This window comes from Hemiscyllium ocellatum, chromosome 3, assembly GCF_020745735.1.
Source record: "Hemiscyllium ocellatum isolate sHemOce1 chromosome 3, sHemOce1.pat.X.cur, whole genome shotgun sequence".
NCBI classification, from domain to species: domain Eukaryota; kingdom Metazoa; phylum Chordata; class Chondrichthyes; order Orectolobiformes; family Hemiscylliidae; genus Hemiscyllium; species Hemiscyllium ocellatum.
In genome coordinates this window covers 68,909,449-68,926,168 of record NC_083403.1, presented here as the reverse complement: position 1 = coordinate 68,926,168, position 16,720 = coordinate 68,909,449, and the positions used below count along the sequence as shown (strand labels likewise).

Genomic DNA, 16,720 nt, shown 5'->3' with positions numbered 1-16,720 from the left:
ATGAATAGGGTAATAGACAAGGTATTTTCTCTGGGGTGGGAGAGTCCAGAAGAGGGCATAGATTGAGGGTGAGAAAAATTTGAAAGAGAGCAACATTTTCACAAGGAGGGTGGTGTGTATATGGAATGAGTTGCCAGAGGAAGTGGTGGAGGCTGGTACGATTACAACATTTAAGAGGCATCTGGATGGGTATATGAATAGGAAGGTTGTAGAGAGATAGGGGCCAAATACTTCAAATGGGACTAGAATAGGTTAGGGTATCTGGTCAGTATGGACGAGTTGCACCGAGAGGTCTATTTCCATGCTGTACACCTCTATGACTCCATGCATCATCATCTAACATCCTTTCTTTGGAATCAGAACCAAAGCTCAACTTTATGAATTACTCAGTGCTTTCAACATTATTGATTTAACCAAATTCTACTGCGGCAAACCCCCCCAAACATCTATTCTAGATCACTTTTGAATTATCTGGTCATTATCACTGAGTAGACAGTGTTAGCGAGGGAATAGGCAAGATGAAATTAACAGAGAAAATGAAAGACAAGAGTGAAGCTGTTAGAAATTTTAAGGATAAAGTACACTTCAATAAACTGAATCTTCCACAGATTGCGGGAAGCAATCAGAAATGGCTTGTATAACAGGATTGTGAAACTGTCGGCAGACCAATTCTACCATCAAGCCCTTATTGGTGCAGGCATCTTGCAATACATGTCACATATTTTGAACATCAATCATTATCATGTCACTACACTTGATGATAATAAATAGGAAATCCCAAATAAATTGGTATTTATAATCACACAAACAGTAGCAGCAAAGTCAGATGCTTGAGAAGTTCCTGTGGCACTTCAAACCACTATGCATGCATTATTTAATATATACATTCGTTCGTTATTGTCATTCCATTCTGTACTCTATTCCAACAGCTAGAATAAAAAGTCTGAAATTTTGGAATCTGCTACTTGAAGGTTTTTTAAACAGAGCTGCAATTTTAAATGACAGTTTATCACATTGACACTGACAGAATCACTGTGAACCAGCTTGCACAGAAAATGTAATTAACATTCTACAATCGGTGTTCTGATTGAGTAAGCTAGGGATACTACAGTGAGGTTTAAAAATGGCCAGGTACAACACATACATTAATTGCACAATAACCTAACGGAGAGTAGTTCAACAAGGCAAATACTAAGAATGTGGTACAAAGTATCAATGCTTTATCTAAAGTGGCAATTGTCAGTTAAACTTCTACAAATTAGATTCAAATTCCTCTGTAAAATGTTACTTTTCTCAAAGGCATTACGGTGATTCTGTGATCTCTTGCAGCCAAGGATCATTGTCATTTTTAGAAACAATTGTAAATATTCCACTACAGAATAACTGTATAAGATTAACCGCATAGGAAACTCTAATAGGCTGGATTCACAAGGGATGTTTCAAACATGTGCATTTGAGAGAACTGAACTGCAGTCTGTGAAGACACAAAAACCTGTCTCCTTCCAACATATAAAATGCTCATTACACACCTTCAGCTGATCAACCCACTTGCAAGCTAAGGACCTAGATATTTTGTATGTTATTTTCAAACAGGATTCCATTATGATTATATATAGATGCTTTTTTAACAGTTTGACACTGTGGGGAATACACTATTAGTCACAAAATGCAAGTTTTATTTTATTTTCATGCACTGACAATATATGAAACAATGGGAATAAACAAATAAATCATTTTGAAATCCATCCTGTATATTAAGATTCAAGCTTAGAAAAATCAAAATGGATCCATAGTTATGTTGTTTACTTCTGCATTTTCAAATTACCTCAGTTTTCACACACATTTCCTCACTGACCTAATGCTAAGAAACTAGACTTGATTTAGTAACTTAATAAACACATTTGTGCATTGAACTTTTCACATACGTCAGTGATTCTACAAATGTGACTGTTCTCAGTGTTTAAAGGAATTATCTTTTCTTTCCATCCATTGATTTTATGGACTTACGATGTTCATGAAATAATGTAACCATATCATTGAGTTTCATGATAATGTACATGAGAAAATAAGGTCAACTCATAAAGCATTCATTTCCGAAAGAAAGAACAATTCTTGACTAGCAAGCATGGCCATAATCGCTACTCAATTACAGGTTGATAAATCAGTAATTTACTTATTTTGATACCAGTGACTGCACCTCAGTATGATTCAAACAAGACCCTCAAATTTACATACCAGGTATGATGGGCATTTATATATAACGTTCATCTGGAAGGCATGTTTGCCATTCTTGTTGGGGAGGTCCACCCATACTACTCAAGTCTGCCTCCTAAAGACTCAACCAAGGAACAGGATGGTATCGGCTGTACAGATGTGTTTACAGGCAAAATTCTTCCAACCACAGAAGATGGTATGAATATGGAGACCTATCAGAGATGAAGGAAGAGGGATCCTAGCAATCAAATTACAAGTTAACATACCATCTAAGGAAAAATGGAAAGATAGGTAACCACTTACTCCCACACATAATCTCTTTACCTCATTGTCACCTATGAATGCAGCCTTTTAAGATCCGCAGAATTGGAGCACATCTGTGCAAATGTAAGTGCCTCACATATATTTGTTGTACTTCAGTATATTAAATATTCTAGCCAACAGGTTACAGTTCCACTTTTAAAACACTTTATCTGATGTTAAAAACCCCCAGATTCTTAGAATCTTGCACATCACTGCTGACAGCAATCCATTCCAAAGACAACATAGAACATTTGAATTGATCCAATTTCCTGAATTTATTAATATTTTCAAAATGGAGGAATGGTGTTTTCTTTCCTAGTCATTGAACAAGCAGACTGCAGTTTTTCACAGGCTAGCTTTGGGAAATGCATTTCAATTTGAACTTCATCTAATACCAGATCAGATCCAGTTATTGCTATTAATGGACATTTAGATAGGAGCTTGTAGAGAATTAAATTTCTCAAACTTAATGAGGAGGGAGCTCAGAACACAGCTCATTGTCAACTAATTCTTCAATACTTATATTTGTTCAGAATTTGGGTAGATTTTTCATTTTATTGCCTTGCCATGTCTACTATCTATTACATTAAAAGAAATCAGATAGTTCTCAAATGTATCAAAAATAGATCAAATAAAAGGTCGATGCCAACAATGCAAAAAGACCATTGAGGAGATGGTGTGAATACAATCAAAAAATTGTGCATTGGGAATAACTGCTATCGTTTTCAATGTTCTAAAAAAATGTTACTACAAAATGTAACAAGACTCGGCATAACAAATAACTACAACGAACAATGGAGATCTATCATGGACTGTGATTCGTATTTAACCCTTTTGACAAGAGCAACGGTTTCTTTCTTCAGTGAATTTTGCAAATATATTTTTTCAACAAAAAAAATCGCATTGATATAGATTATTAAGGAAATTGCATTGGACAATATTCCATGATTTCGCGGTTACAGTGAACTCCTGTTTGTATTGTGACAGGCGGGAGTATTAGGAATTTCAACTATTATTTCGTTGCTTTAGCTGGTTTTATATGATTTATCTTTTGTTTTATGAGCGTTGCATTGTGAGAAATAGCAAGAAACAAACTGATGGACTTCAGGTCGAATGTGATTAGATTTTTGTTTCAGGCAGGGAAAGTACCTCATTCCTGCTTTCCCAATCCCGGCTCTCGGTGCGCCCTGACAGAGCAAGAGATGAAAGAGACGGAGGAGAAGAGGAATAAGAATCCAGCTCACAAAGAACATCAGTGATCATTGCCAGCTTTAGGCTTCGCTCCTTCGTAAGACTTGAGGAGTGGTGGGGGTCGAGGGGTGGAGTGTTGGGGAGTGGGGGGGATTCCAACCCCAAATAAATCCACTGTATTAAGTCCTGACTAATTTGCCATTCAACCCAATGAAAGGTTAAATGTGACTCAATGCCACACGCAAACGTTTCACTGAAGCTGAGATCAGAGCCCCAGTCTCAGCAAATGCTGTCAGCCACGGGTTTGGAATGGGCTGCAGTTCCAGAATCTGCTGCAAGGCTTTGAACTGGCGGGGGCTGTTTTAAATGCAACATGGGCAAGGAGCACTGAGCAAATGGGCAGCCCCCCCTCACAACGCCAGCACTCTGAAGTGTACAGTTGGTGAGGTAAAACAGAGAGACGCGGGCGGCTGCAAAAACAAGGACGATCACGAGTAGGAGACAACTTTTTCTCCTTGCAGTGCCGGTGAGAAGCCCTCCCAGCAGCGCTCAGAACCAGTCTGACCACCTACATTGTTTCCTGCACTCTCTATCTCTATCTCTATCTCTCTCGTAGATTTCAGGGTGTGGGAGGTCCCCACTCCGGCTGCACGCTGAGATCTCACGGGGAAGGGGAGGGTGCGTGGGTCGGGCTCTTACCTGGTGAAGACTTTCCTTATCCTCTGCAGCACGGTCGGCGATGCGCTGATGGCTTCGGCCGGGATGTTCTCGATGGTAGCAACATGATTGCGCTGCTCGGGGATCATTGCTGGATTAAAATGCAGGGAGCATCCTGCACCGCGGGCACCGAGTTGGTCAGGCCGGTTCGCACGCAGTCCACTGGCGTCCTGGATCCTTCCCCCACCCCCCCACCCCCGGCTCTCACCTTGCGAGCTGCTGCCCCAACTGGGTTCGCGCAGCGGACTGAGACGGAGCCGTTCTGGGGCTGAGCGGGGCTGGCTCAGGGCTGCTGACTGACTGAACACCTGCTCTGGGCGAGCTGAACTTCCAGGTCTCTCCGGCAGGGGGAGGGCGCTCCTCTCCATCCGCCTGCTCCGCTGAGCCCTGGGACTTGTAGTCAATTTCTGCTGAGCTGTCACTTTCAACCACTCTCCCCCACCTCCCCCAAACTCCCACCAGAACACACCTCCCAGCAAAATGGAAAGCCAAGATTCCTTTCTCCACCTCAACCTTCCAACTCCCGCATCTTTTTTTTCCTCTTCATTATTATTCACTATCCAACAGTTTGTTAATTACAAAACAAAAACCTAAAGAACTCCTGATGCTGGAAATCAGAGACAAAAACAGAAATTGCTGGGGATAAAGACTTTATCAGGTCTAGCAGCACCTTTGGAGCGATAACAGAGTAAACGTTTCAGGTCCAGCGACCCTCCTTCAAAACTGTCATGACTTTGTCAACTCTGCAACGCAAGATCTAATAATTAACAGTATTTGACCGCTAAACTGTCCTGTTGGACGCATTAGTCATTGCTCCCTTGCTTTCCCTGAGTTATTTTTCTTTAAGGAATGGGTTAGCTCAGTTGACCTAATGACAACTCTCTAGTGTAAAGTGACGCCAGTACCGGCACCAGTTGAGGTTATAATGAAGCACTCTCTTTCTCACCCTCTCCAGTGGCGATCTCTGTTTAAACTGCTACCAGTCCTTTCTGGAATGAGAGAATTGGACTTCAGTGACGTTTTTAAAAACCTTCAGTTTTCTGCTGTGTGTGTAAAGCTGAAAATGTTTACTTTTTTTCATTGACTTCCTCCAATAAATCAGATTTCAAAACTATTTCACAGCAGTTTATGCATTTTTATTAGAAAATTGAACAACTTCTTAATTTGACCACACATATTGCAGATTTTGTGCACCTCATGAGACTTAGTTCCTGCAATTCGGCGTCCCTTGCTGGTTCAAGGGAAGAGAATAAAGTGGGGCAACATAATTTTTAAAAATATATCAATTGTCCATCTCTAATTGCCCTATATTGTCTTGTGACAGACCTTTTTGGTTTGTTGAATGAGTTGTGTAGCTTTAAAAATGTACATCTCTCATAAAGTTATGACCTTTTAAAGTACACTTTGTTGCATTAAGGTGTTACATCCACTTCGGAGCACTAGCTATTAAAGTTAAGAAGGGTTTTCTTAGAGTCATAGAGATGTACAGCACAGAAACAAACCATTTGGTCCAACTCGTCCATGCCAACCAGATATCCGAACCTAATCTAGTCCCATTTTTCCAGCACTTGGCCCACATCCTTCTAACCCTTCCTATTCAGATATTCATCTAGATGTCATTTAAATGCTATAATTGTACCAGCCTCCACCACATCCTCTGGCAGCTCATTCCAAACACACACCATGCTCTGTGTGAAAAAGTTGCCACTTAGGTCCCTTTTATATCTTTCTCCACTCACCCTAAACCTATGCCCTCCCCCCAACCCCAGGGAAAATACCTTGTCTATTTATCCTATCCATACTCTTCATGATTTTATCAACCTCTTTTAGGTCACCCTTCAGCCTCTGACACTCCTGGGAAAACAGCCCCAGCTGTTCAGCCTTTCCCTATAGTTCAAATCCACCAAACCTGACGACATCCTTGCAAATCTTTTCTCAACTCTTTCAAGTTTCACAACATCCTTCCGATAGGAAGGAGACCAGAATTGCACGCAATATTGCAAAAGTGGACTAAACAATGTCCTGCACAGCAGCAGGGTTCTCATCAAGTATGGAAACAATCATAGGTGACAGATAGAGGATGTATGCAGGACATATACATCAAAATAGCAACAGGGAGTGCCATGAGGATTGGAGCTGGGTCCACTCCTTTTCATTATTTATATAAATGATTTGGATGTGAGTATAAGAGGTATAGTTAGTAAGTTTGCTTGATGACAACAAAATTGGAGGTATAGTGGACAGCGAAGAAGGTTATCTCAGATTACAACAGGATCTGGACCAGATGGGCCAATGAGCTGAGAAGTGACAGATGGAGTTTAATTCAGATAAATGTGAGGTGCCGCATTTTGGGAAAGTAAATCTTAGCAGGACTTATACACTTAATGGTAAGGTCTGGTTGAAGATTTGTAGCTCGGGTGTCCGTTGTTGTGGTTCTGTTCGCCGAGCTGGAAGTTTTTGCTGCAAACGTTTCGTTCCCTGGCTAGGGAACATCATCAGTGCTATTGGAGCCTCCTGTGAAGCTCTGCTTTGATGTTTCTTCTGGTATTTATAGTGGTATAAATACCGGAAGAAACATCAAAGCAGAGCTTCACAGGAGGCTCCAATAGCACTGATGATGTTCCCTAGCCAGGGAATGGAACATTTGCAGCAAAAACTTCCAGCTCGGCGAACAGAACCACAACAACTTAATGGTAAGGTCCTAAGGAGTGTTGCTGAACAAAGGGACCTTGGAGTGCAGGTTCATAGCTCCTTGAAAGTGGAGTCGCAGATAGATAGGATAGTGAAGAAGGCGTTTGGTATGCTTTCCTTTATTGGTCAAGTATTGTGTACAGGAGTTGGGAGGTCATGTTGCGGCTGTACAGAATATTGTTTAGGCCACTGTTGGAATATTGTGAGCAATTCTGGTCTCCTTCCTATCGGAAAGAATTTGTGAAACTTGAAAGAATTCAAAAAAAAATTTACAAGGATGTTGCCAGGGTTGAAGGATTTGAGCTATAGGGAGAGGTTGAATAGGCTAGGGCAGTTTTCCCTGGAGCATCGGAGGTTGAGGGATGATCCTATAAAGGTTTATAAAATCATGAGGGCATGGATAGGATAGGAAGCAGAGGGTAATAGTGGAAGGACGCCTGTTGGACTGGCGGCATGTGACTAGTGGTGTGCCTCAGGGGTCAGTGCTGGGCCCATTGCTGTTTGCTATCTATACCTGTGATTTGGATAAGAATGTACATGGCATGATTAGTACCTCTGCAGAAAACACTAAAAAAAGAAGTTTCATGGACAGTGAGGAAGGTTATCAGAGTCATAGAGTCATAGAGATGAACAGCATGGAAACAGACCCTTCGGTCCAACCCATCCATGCCGACCAGATAGCCCAACCCAATCTAGTCCTACCTGCCAGCACCTGGCCCATATCCCTCCAAACCCTTCCTATTCATATACACATCCAAATGCTTCTTAAATGTTACAATTGTACCAGCCTCCACCACATCCTCTGGCAGCTCATTCCATACAAGTACCACCCTTTGTGTGAAAAAGTTGCCCCTTAGGTCTCTTTTATATCTTTCCCCTCTCACCCTAAACCTATGCCCTCTAGTTCTGGACTCCCTGACCCCAGGGAAAATATTTTGCCTATTTATCCTATCCATGCCCCTCATAATTTTGTAAACCTCTATAAGGTCACCCCTCAGCCTTCGACGCTCCAGGGAAAATGGCCCTAGTCCACTCAACTTCTCCCTATAGCTCAAATCCTCCAACCCTGGCAACATCCTTGTAAATCTTTTCTGAACCCTTTCAAGTTTCACAACATCTTTCCGATAGGAAGGAGACCAGAATTGCACACAATATTCCAACAGCTGCCTAACCAATGTCCTCCCTGTATTCCATCAGACCTAACCTTCCTCACCAATCTCCCATGGGGAACCTTGCCGAACGCCTTACTAAAGTCCACATAGATCACATCTACTGCTCTGCCCTCATCAATCCATTTTTGTTACTTCTTCAAAAAACTCAGTCAAGTTTGAGACATGATTTCCCACACACAAAGCCATACTGACTATCCCTAATCAGTCCGGGCCTTTCCAAATACATGTACATCCTGTCCCGCAGGATTTCCTACAACAATTTGCCCACCACCAACATCAGGCTCACTGGTCTATAGTTCCCTGGCTTGTCCTTACCATCTTTCTTTAACAGTGGCACCACGTTAGCCAACCTCCAGTCTTCCCCACCTCACCTGTTACTATTGATAATACAAATATCTCAGCAAGAGGCCCAGCAATCACTTCCCTACCTTCCCACAAAGTTCTAAGGTATGCCTGAGTGGGTCCTGGGGATTAATCCACTTCTTTGCTTTTCAAGACATCCAGTATTTCCTCCTCTGTAATACCGACATTTTTCAAGATGTCACCATCTATTTCCCTACATTCTATATCTTCCATGTCCTTTTCCACAGTAAATACTAATGAAAAATACTCATTTAGTATCTCCCCCATTTTCTGCGGCTCCACACAACGGCCGTCTTGCTGATCTTTGAGGGGACCTATTCTCTCCCTAGTTACCCTTTTGTCCTTAATGTATTTGTAAAAACCCTTTGGATTCTCCTTAACCTATTTGCCAAAGCTATCTCATGTCCCCTTTTTGCCCTCCTGATTTCCCTCTTAAGTATAATCCTACTGCATTTATACTCTTCTAAGGATTCACTCGATCTATCCTGTCTATACCTGACATATGCTTCCTTCTTTTTCTTAATCAAACGTTCAATTTCTTTAGGAAAAAGTGAGGACTGCAGATGCTGGAGATCAGAGCTGAAAATGTGTTGCTGGAAAAGCGCAGCAGGTCAGGCAGCATCCAAGGAACAGGAGAATTGACGTTTCAGGCATAAGCCCTTCTTGGGGATTAATCCACTTCTTTGCTTTTCAAGACATCCAGTATTTCCTCCTCTGTAATACCGACATTTTTCAAGATGTCACCATCTATTTCCCTACATTCTATAAGGGCTTATGCCTGAAACATTGATTCTCCTGTTCCTTGGATGCTGCCTGACCTGCTGCGCTTTTCCAGCAACACATTTTCAGTTCAATTTCTTTAGTCATCCAGCATTCCTATACCTACCAGCCTTTCCTAGCACCCTGAAAGGAATATACTTTCTCTGGATTCTCATTATTTCATTTCTGAAGGCTTCCCATTTTCCAGCCATCCCTTTACCTGCGAACATCTGCCCCCAATCAGCTTTTGAAAGTTCTTGCCTAATAGCATCAAAATTTGCCTTTCTCCAATTTAGAACTTCAACTTTTAGATCTGGACTATCCTTTTCCATCACTATTTTAAATTAATAGAATTATAGTCTCTGGCCCCAAAGTGCTTCCCCACTGACAACCCAGTCACCCTGCTTCATTTCCCAAGAGTAGGTCAGGTTTTGCACCTTCTCTGGTAGGTACACCCACATACTGAATCAGAAAATGTTCTTGCACACATTTAACAAATTCCTCTCCATCTGAACCCTTAACACTATGGCAGTCCCAGTCCATGTTTGGAAAGTTAAAATCCTCTACCATAACCACCCTATTATTCTTACAGATAACTGAGATCTCCTTACTAATCTGTTTCCCAATTTCCCTCTGACAATTAGGGAGTCAATAATACAATCCCAATAAGGTGATCATCCCTTTCTTATTTCTCACTTCCACCAAAATAACTTCCCTGGATGTATTTCCAGGAATATCCTCCCTCAGCACAGCTGTAATGCTATCCCTTATCAAAAATGCCACTCCCCCTCCTCTCTTGCCTCCCTTTCTGTCCTTCCTGTAGCATTTGTATCCTGGAACATTAAGCTGCCAGTCCTGTCCATCCCTGAGCCATGTTTCTGTAATTGCTATGATATCCCAGTCTCATGTTCCTAACCATGCCCTGAGTTCATCTGCCTTCCCTGTTAGGCCTCTTGCATTGAAATAAATGCAATTTAATTTATCAATCCTACTTTGTTCTCTGCTTTGTCCCTGCCTGCCTTGACTGTTTGACTCGCCTTTGTTCTCAACTGTACCAGTCTCAGATTGAAATCTTTCCTCACTAGCTCCCAGGGTCCCAACCCCCCACCCTTACTAATTTAAATCTTCCCGAGCAGCTCTAGCAAATCTCCCTGCAATATATTGGTCCCCTTCCAATTTAGGTGCAATCCGTCCTTCTTGTACAGGTTACTTCTACCCCAGAAGAGACTCCGATGATCCAAAAATGTGAATCCTTCTCCCATACACCAGCTCCTCAGCTATGCATTCATCTGCCCTATCCTCCTATCCCTGCCCTCACTAGCTTGTAGCACCGGGAGTAATCCAGATATTACTACTCTCGAGGACTTCTTTTTTAAATTCCAGCCTAATTCTCTGTAATCTGCTTCAGAATCTGTACCTTTTCCCTTCCTATGTTGTTGATTCCAATGTGTACAATGACTTCTTGCTGGCCCCTCTCCCCCTTGAGAACATTCTGCACCCTCTCTGAGACATCCTTGATCCTGGCACCAGGGAGAAAACACACCATTCTGATTTTTCAATGCAGGCCACAGAAACATCTGTCTGTACCTCGGACTAGAGGGACCCTTAAGACAATCGATTGCTTGGAACCCGACATACCTCTCACTTCATTATCGTCAGTCTCAATACCAGAAACTTGGCTGTTCGTGCTATATTCCCCTGAGAATCCATCACCCGCTCCATTTTCCAAACCTGCATACTTGTTTGAAATGGGGATAGCCACAGAGACTCCTGCACTACCTGCCTACCTCTCTTACTTTTTCTGGAGTTAAACCATCTATGCGATTGTATATGAGACTTTCCCCCCTTCCTATAATTGCCATCCATCACATCACCTTGCTCTTGGAAATTCCTCATTGCCTTTAACTGCCTCTCCACCGGTCCATTCGATCTGATAAGATTCACAACCAACAGTATTTATTGCAGATGTAATCCCCAGTAACCCATAAACTCTCCCTAAACTCCCACATCCGAGAAGAAGAGCATATCACTCTACTAAGGCCCATCTTTGCATCTTTCAACCTACAGACCCAGAAAATAGCACTGTCTTATTCCTCTACAAAATACTGCTTCAGGTTAAATTAATACTTATTGTTTATATTTAAGTTTAATCAAGAGACAGAGCTCAATAAAACATCTAATCAGGAAAGAACCCACTCTACTCACTCCTGCTCACTTATTTTAAGGCTGTGCTTAAAATCCACTTATCTGCTTCTGTGCTGTGACTGCTCCCAGATAGGTTCCTCCAAAAACAGTTGTGAAGTTCACTGTTTTTTAATTTTCCCAGACACACTGCAATGTCCAGCGATACATGAATTCAACAGCAAAGGCAGTGGGACCCTGATCAGCTGGGGAAGTGTGCTGAGAAATGGCAAATGGAGTTTAATATAAATAACTGTGAGGTCTTGCATCTTGGAAAGTCAAATCAAGGTCAGAGTTTCACGGTGAATGGTAGGGCCTTAAGGAGTGTAGAATAAAAGAGGGACTTTGGAGTTCAGGTGCATGATTCTCTGAAAGTTGAGTCACAGGTAGACAGGGCAGTGAAGAAGGGTTTTGGCACACTGGACTTCATCAGTCAAGGTATTGAGTATAGAAGTCAGGAAGTTAAATTGCAGTTGCACAGGACATTGGTGAAGCCACACTTTGAGTATTGTGTCAGTTTTGGTCACCTTGTTATAGGTGTTATTAAGGATGTTATTAAACTGGAAAGAATGCAGAAGAAATTTACAAGGATGTTGCCAGGCCTCAAGGGTCTGATTTATTGGGAGAGGTTGGACAGCTGGGGCTTTTTTCTTTAGAGTGTAGAAGACTGAGAAAGGGTCTTATAGAGGTGTATAAGATCATGAGAGGAATGGATAGGATGAATGCACTCAGACTTTTTCCCAGGGTTGGGGAATTGTAGAGAACATCAGTTCAAGGTTAGAGAGGAAAGAATAAAAGGGAACCTGAGGGGCAACTTTTTTACACAGAAGGTGGTACACATTTGGAATGAGCTGCCAGTGGAAGTGGTTGAGGCAAGTACATTAACAACAATTAAAAGACATCTGGACAAACACATGGGTAGGAAAGGTATAGAAGGATATGGGCCAAGTACAGGAAAATGGGGTTAGTATTGATGGACATTTTGTTCGGCATGGACCCAGTTGGGCCAAAGGACATGTCTCTGTACTGTAAGGTTCTATGACTTTATGACTCTATAACATTACAGTTTGCACATTTTTTTTGCTGAATTGAACAATCACAATGTAAACATGCCCTCATCTTTGGTATGATTAGCATTAGGTGGCAGGAATACAGAAATACTGTGTGTGATAGGTCATCCTATCATCTATGTCCTATAATAAATGTGCATAAATTTGAGCAGGTATATTGTAGTTCTGATGTGATTTCGGTTCCTTTTCTATTCTTTTCTCCTGGCCTGCCCAAGTTACCCTCAATTACCATTGTAAACACCCAAGAAATTCCACCCAGAGGACTGTATGAGTATAAAATTGAAGTTTGTTTTTGAATGAGTTTTTGGAACACCTTAAAGGCAATGGAAAATGGGACAGTGATTTCATAGTACCACCTAAAATCTCTTTTGAAAAACCTCACAAAATAATAGATACAGTAACTATTACTAATTAACTGTTCTAATACTGTAACATCCCATAAACACAACCTTGGCAAAAGGCAAATTCAGAAAACAAATTGGCTCACATGCATCTCTAATAGCAGAAAGAGAACCCCCAACTTTTGCCTGTAACCCAGAGAGGGAAAATATAGCTTCCACTTCTGGGAACATGAAGCACTTAACCAACTCCACCTCACCACCATTGATACAGATAGAGGCGTGTCCTCCACTCTTGGTCAAAGGATGGTCATTGACTGCGCTATCAGTCGAGCTCACTTAACAATAACTTGTTCACTGATGCTCAATTTGGGTCTGCCAGGGCCACAGAACCCTTGACTTCATTACAGCCTTGATCCAGACAGGACAGTAAACTAAACTCAAGAGGTAAGGTGACATCAAGGCAACATTTGACCAAATGTGACATCAAAGGCACACAGCAAAACTGGAGTCAATGGGAATCAGGAGAAACCTCTCAACCAGTGATACTCATACTCAGCACAAAGGAAGGCAGGTGTGATTGGAGACATTAATCACCTCAGTCCCAGGTTATAGGAACTTAACAACAGTAGGAGTCGTTCAATCCTTCACCATTCAATGAGATCATGATTTACCTTTGCCCTAACTCCACATACTTGCCTTTGGCCTATTACTTTTAATAGCTTACTTTTTAAGAAAAAGCTTTCGCAGATTTAAAATTAAGAACAGATCTAGTATCAACTGCCCTGTGTGGAAGATAGTTCCAAATGTCTACTGCCCGTGTGTGTAGAAGTGCATTTTGACATCACTCCTGAAAAGTCTAACCCTAATTCTCAGACCATGCCCCCTACATCTAGGATCTACAACCAGTAGAAATAGTTTATCTTTATCCTTTCCTGTTAATAGCTTGAAGACTTCAATCGGAACACCATTTAACCTTGTAAACTCTAGAGAATTATCATTACAGGAATTTCTAAGGATAGAGACCTTGGCCTAACCATCTCCAGTTACTTCATCAATAACATCTCCTCCAGCAAAACTTTGTTGATCATTGCAAATGTGTGCATCACACACTACTGCTCAGGTTCTTTAGCAGTCCATATCCAAATGCAGCAAGACCTGAACAAATTCAGATGTGGATGGTTAAATAGCAAGTAACATTTTTGCCACGCAAATGTCAGGCAATGAATATCTCCAAGAAGAAGAAATCTTAACTTTCCACTAGATATTACCATTAATTTGGATAAATGTGAGGTATCGCATTTTGATAAAACAAACAAAGACAAGAATTATGCAATTAAAAGTAAGCCCTTGGGCAGTGTTGTATAACAGAGAGACTTTGGGTTTCAGGTATATTGTTCTTTGAAGTTTGCAGCATATATAGATAGGGCACTTAAAAAGGCATTTAGCATGTTTGCCTTCATTGCTCAGATCTTTGAGTGTAGGAATTGTGATATTATGTTGAGGTTTACAGAATGTTGGTCAGGCTTCTTCTGAAGTACTGTGTCCAGTTCTGGTCTCCCTGCTACAGGAAGGATATAATCAAGCTGGAGAAGGTTCAGAAGAGGTTTACTAGGATGTTGCCAGGAATGGAGCGTTTAAGTTTCAAGGAGAGGCTAGGACTTTTTCACTAGAGCATAGGAGATTGAGAAGTGACTTTATAGAGATTTATAAATTCTTGAGGAGTATAGATAAAGTGAATGGTATCTTTTCCCTATGGTGGTGGGTTTTCAAAACTTCGGGGTGTATTTTTAAGATGAAAGGAGAAACATTTTTAAAAAGACACAGAGGAAGTAATGGCCGTGGGTACAGTTCAAACATTTAAAAGATATTTAGATAAGTACATGAATAAGAAATGTTTGGAGGGATATGGGCCAAGCGCAGGCAGGTTGGACTAGTTTAGTTTGGGATTATGGTCAGCATGGACTGGTTGGACTAAAGGTCTGTTTTTGTGCTCTATGACTCTATGTCTCTAAGTCCCTGGATCTTATCACACACATGTTCATATACTTTCACCTGAGGACAACAAATGTTTATATACTTTCACTTGAAGGCAACAAAATAGTGCCCATGGAACACTATATTTAAACACACAAATGACCCAAAGATCAAGAAGCAAGGATTCTTTAATCGACTGGCAACTCTCCATGCTTTAACTATATGAATGGAAATCAAGGTTAAACTGGTATTTATACAGAATTAAATCTATGGCTCACATCTGCTTGAGAAGAACCTTTGTCAGTTTCTCTTTTCATAAGGTCTCGCCACCAAGATAATCTTTCTTCCAGGGAGGATCCACACAACTGCTTGAGTTCCATTGCTTCGTGCCTTCCCTCACTTTTGCTATCTGCTGCTGAAGGCTCTGTTACATTCACGAGCCTGACCTGAAAAATATATCATCATTCTTTCCATATTGCTGTGTATATATCCTGGAACCCCCCCCTCTCTAATAGTCTAATACTCCCCAGTATTGTGAGTGTACCTATGCCAAATGAACCGCAGCAGTTCAAGAAGGCAGCTTGCGATCACCTTTTCAAGGGTAACTAGGGTTAGGCAATAAACACTGGTCTAGCTAGTGATGCTCACATCCTGTGACTGAGGTTTGAATAAAGGGCCCTCTTGTGGTACAATGATACTCTCCCTACCCCTGGAGAAAGTGAGGACTGCAGATGCTGGAGATCAGAATCGGGAATGTGGTGCTGGAAAAGCATAGCAGGTCTCATTCCTGATGAAGGGCTTATGCCTGAAACGTCAAATCTCCTGCTCCTCAGATGCTGCCTGACCTGCTGTGCTTTTCCAACACCACAATGCTGACTCCCTACCCCTGGAGGCCTGTGTTCAAGTCCCACCTGCTCCAAGGGTGTGTAATAACTTTTCTGAACAGGTTGATTAGAAAAATAGCAAGATCCCTGCCTTCATTCCTGATGAAGGGCTCTTACCCGAAATGTTGATTTTCCTGCCCCTCGGTTGCTGCCTGACCTGCTGTGCTTTTCCAGCAGCACTCTAATCTGGACTCTGATTTAAAAAAAGGTCAATTTAAAACAAATACACATTAGAAATTAATTCTCCTCATGCTTAGGAAGTCTATTCTGGAGGAAGTTAGGAATTGCTGTTGGGATGGCCTTCAAATGTTTAAAATGAAAGAAAAGGACTAACTAATAGAACAGGGTCAAGGCAGCCAAGATACACTGTGTGCAATTTTACCACATTCAAAACCTACCTATGAACAGGGTCCAATACTTTTTTTATGAAATTGGCTGAAAACTGGGAATGTAACCTGGTGCAATTTAAAATGAATGACTTATCAGGGCAGCATGGTGGTTCAGTGGTTAGCACTGCTGCCTCACAGTGCCAGAGAGCCGGATTTGATCCCAATCTCGGGTGACTGTCTGTGTGGAGTTTGTACATTCTCCCCGTGTCTGTGTGGGCTTCTTCCCATAATCCAATGATGTGCAGGTTAGGTGAATTGGCCGTGCTAAATTGCCCATTGTGGTCTGGGATGTGTTGGTTAGGTGCATTAGTCAGGGGTAAATATAGGGTAGGGGGAATGGGTCTGGATGGGTTACTTTTCAAAGGGTCAGTGTGACTTGTTGGACCGAAGGGCCAGTTTCCACACTGTAGGGATTCTCTGATGATCTATTACTTATTCCCCATTTTCAACTAAAACCAAAAACAAACTTCA

General features: G+C 41.7%; 1 protein-coding gene across 3 annotated transcripts in view; it reads right to left on the bottom strand.

The window, feature by feature from the left end:
• slc35f1 (solute carrier family 35 member F1) overlaps positions 1 to 4,605 on the bottom strand; it is a 313,410-nt gene extending 308,805 nt beyond the window's left edge. For all 3 annotated transcript variants that reach the window (XM_060821185.1, XM_060821177.1, XM_060821194.1), the window contains exon 1: positions 4,408 to 4,605. In XM_060821185.1, the coding sequence (XP_060677168.1) occupies positions 4,408 to 4,514 (107 nt within the window). In that variant the 5' untranslated portion in view covers positions 4,515 to 4,605. The remainder of the gene's footprint in view (positions 1 to 4,407) is intronic.
• Positions 4,606 to 16,720: the final 12,115 nt, after the last annotated feature.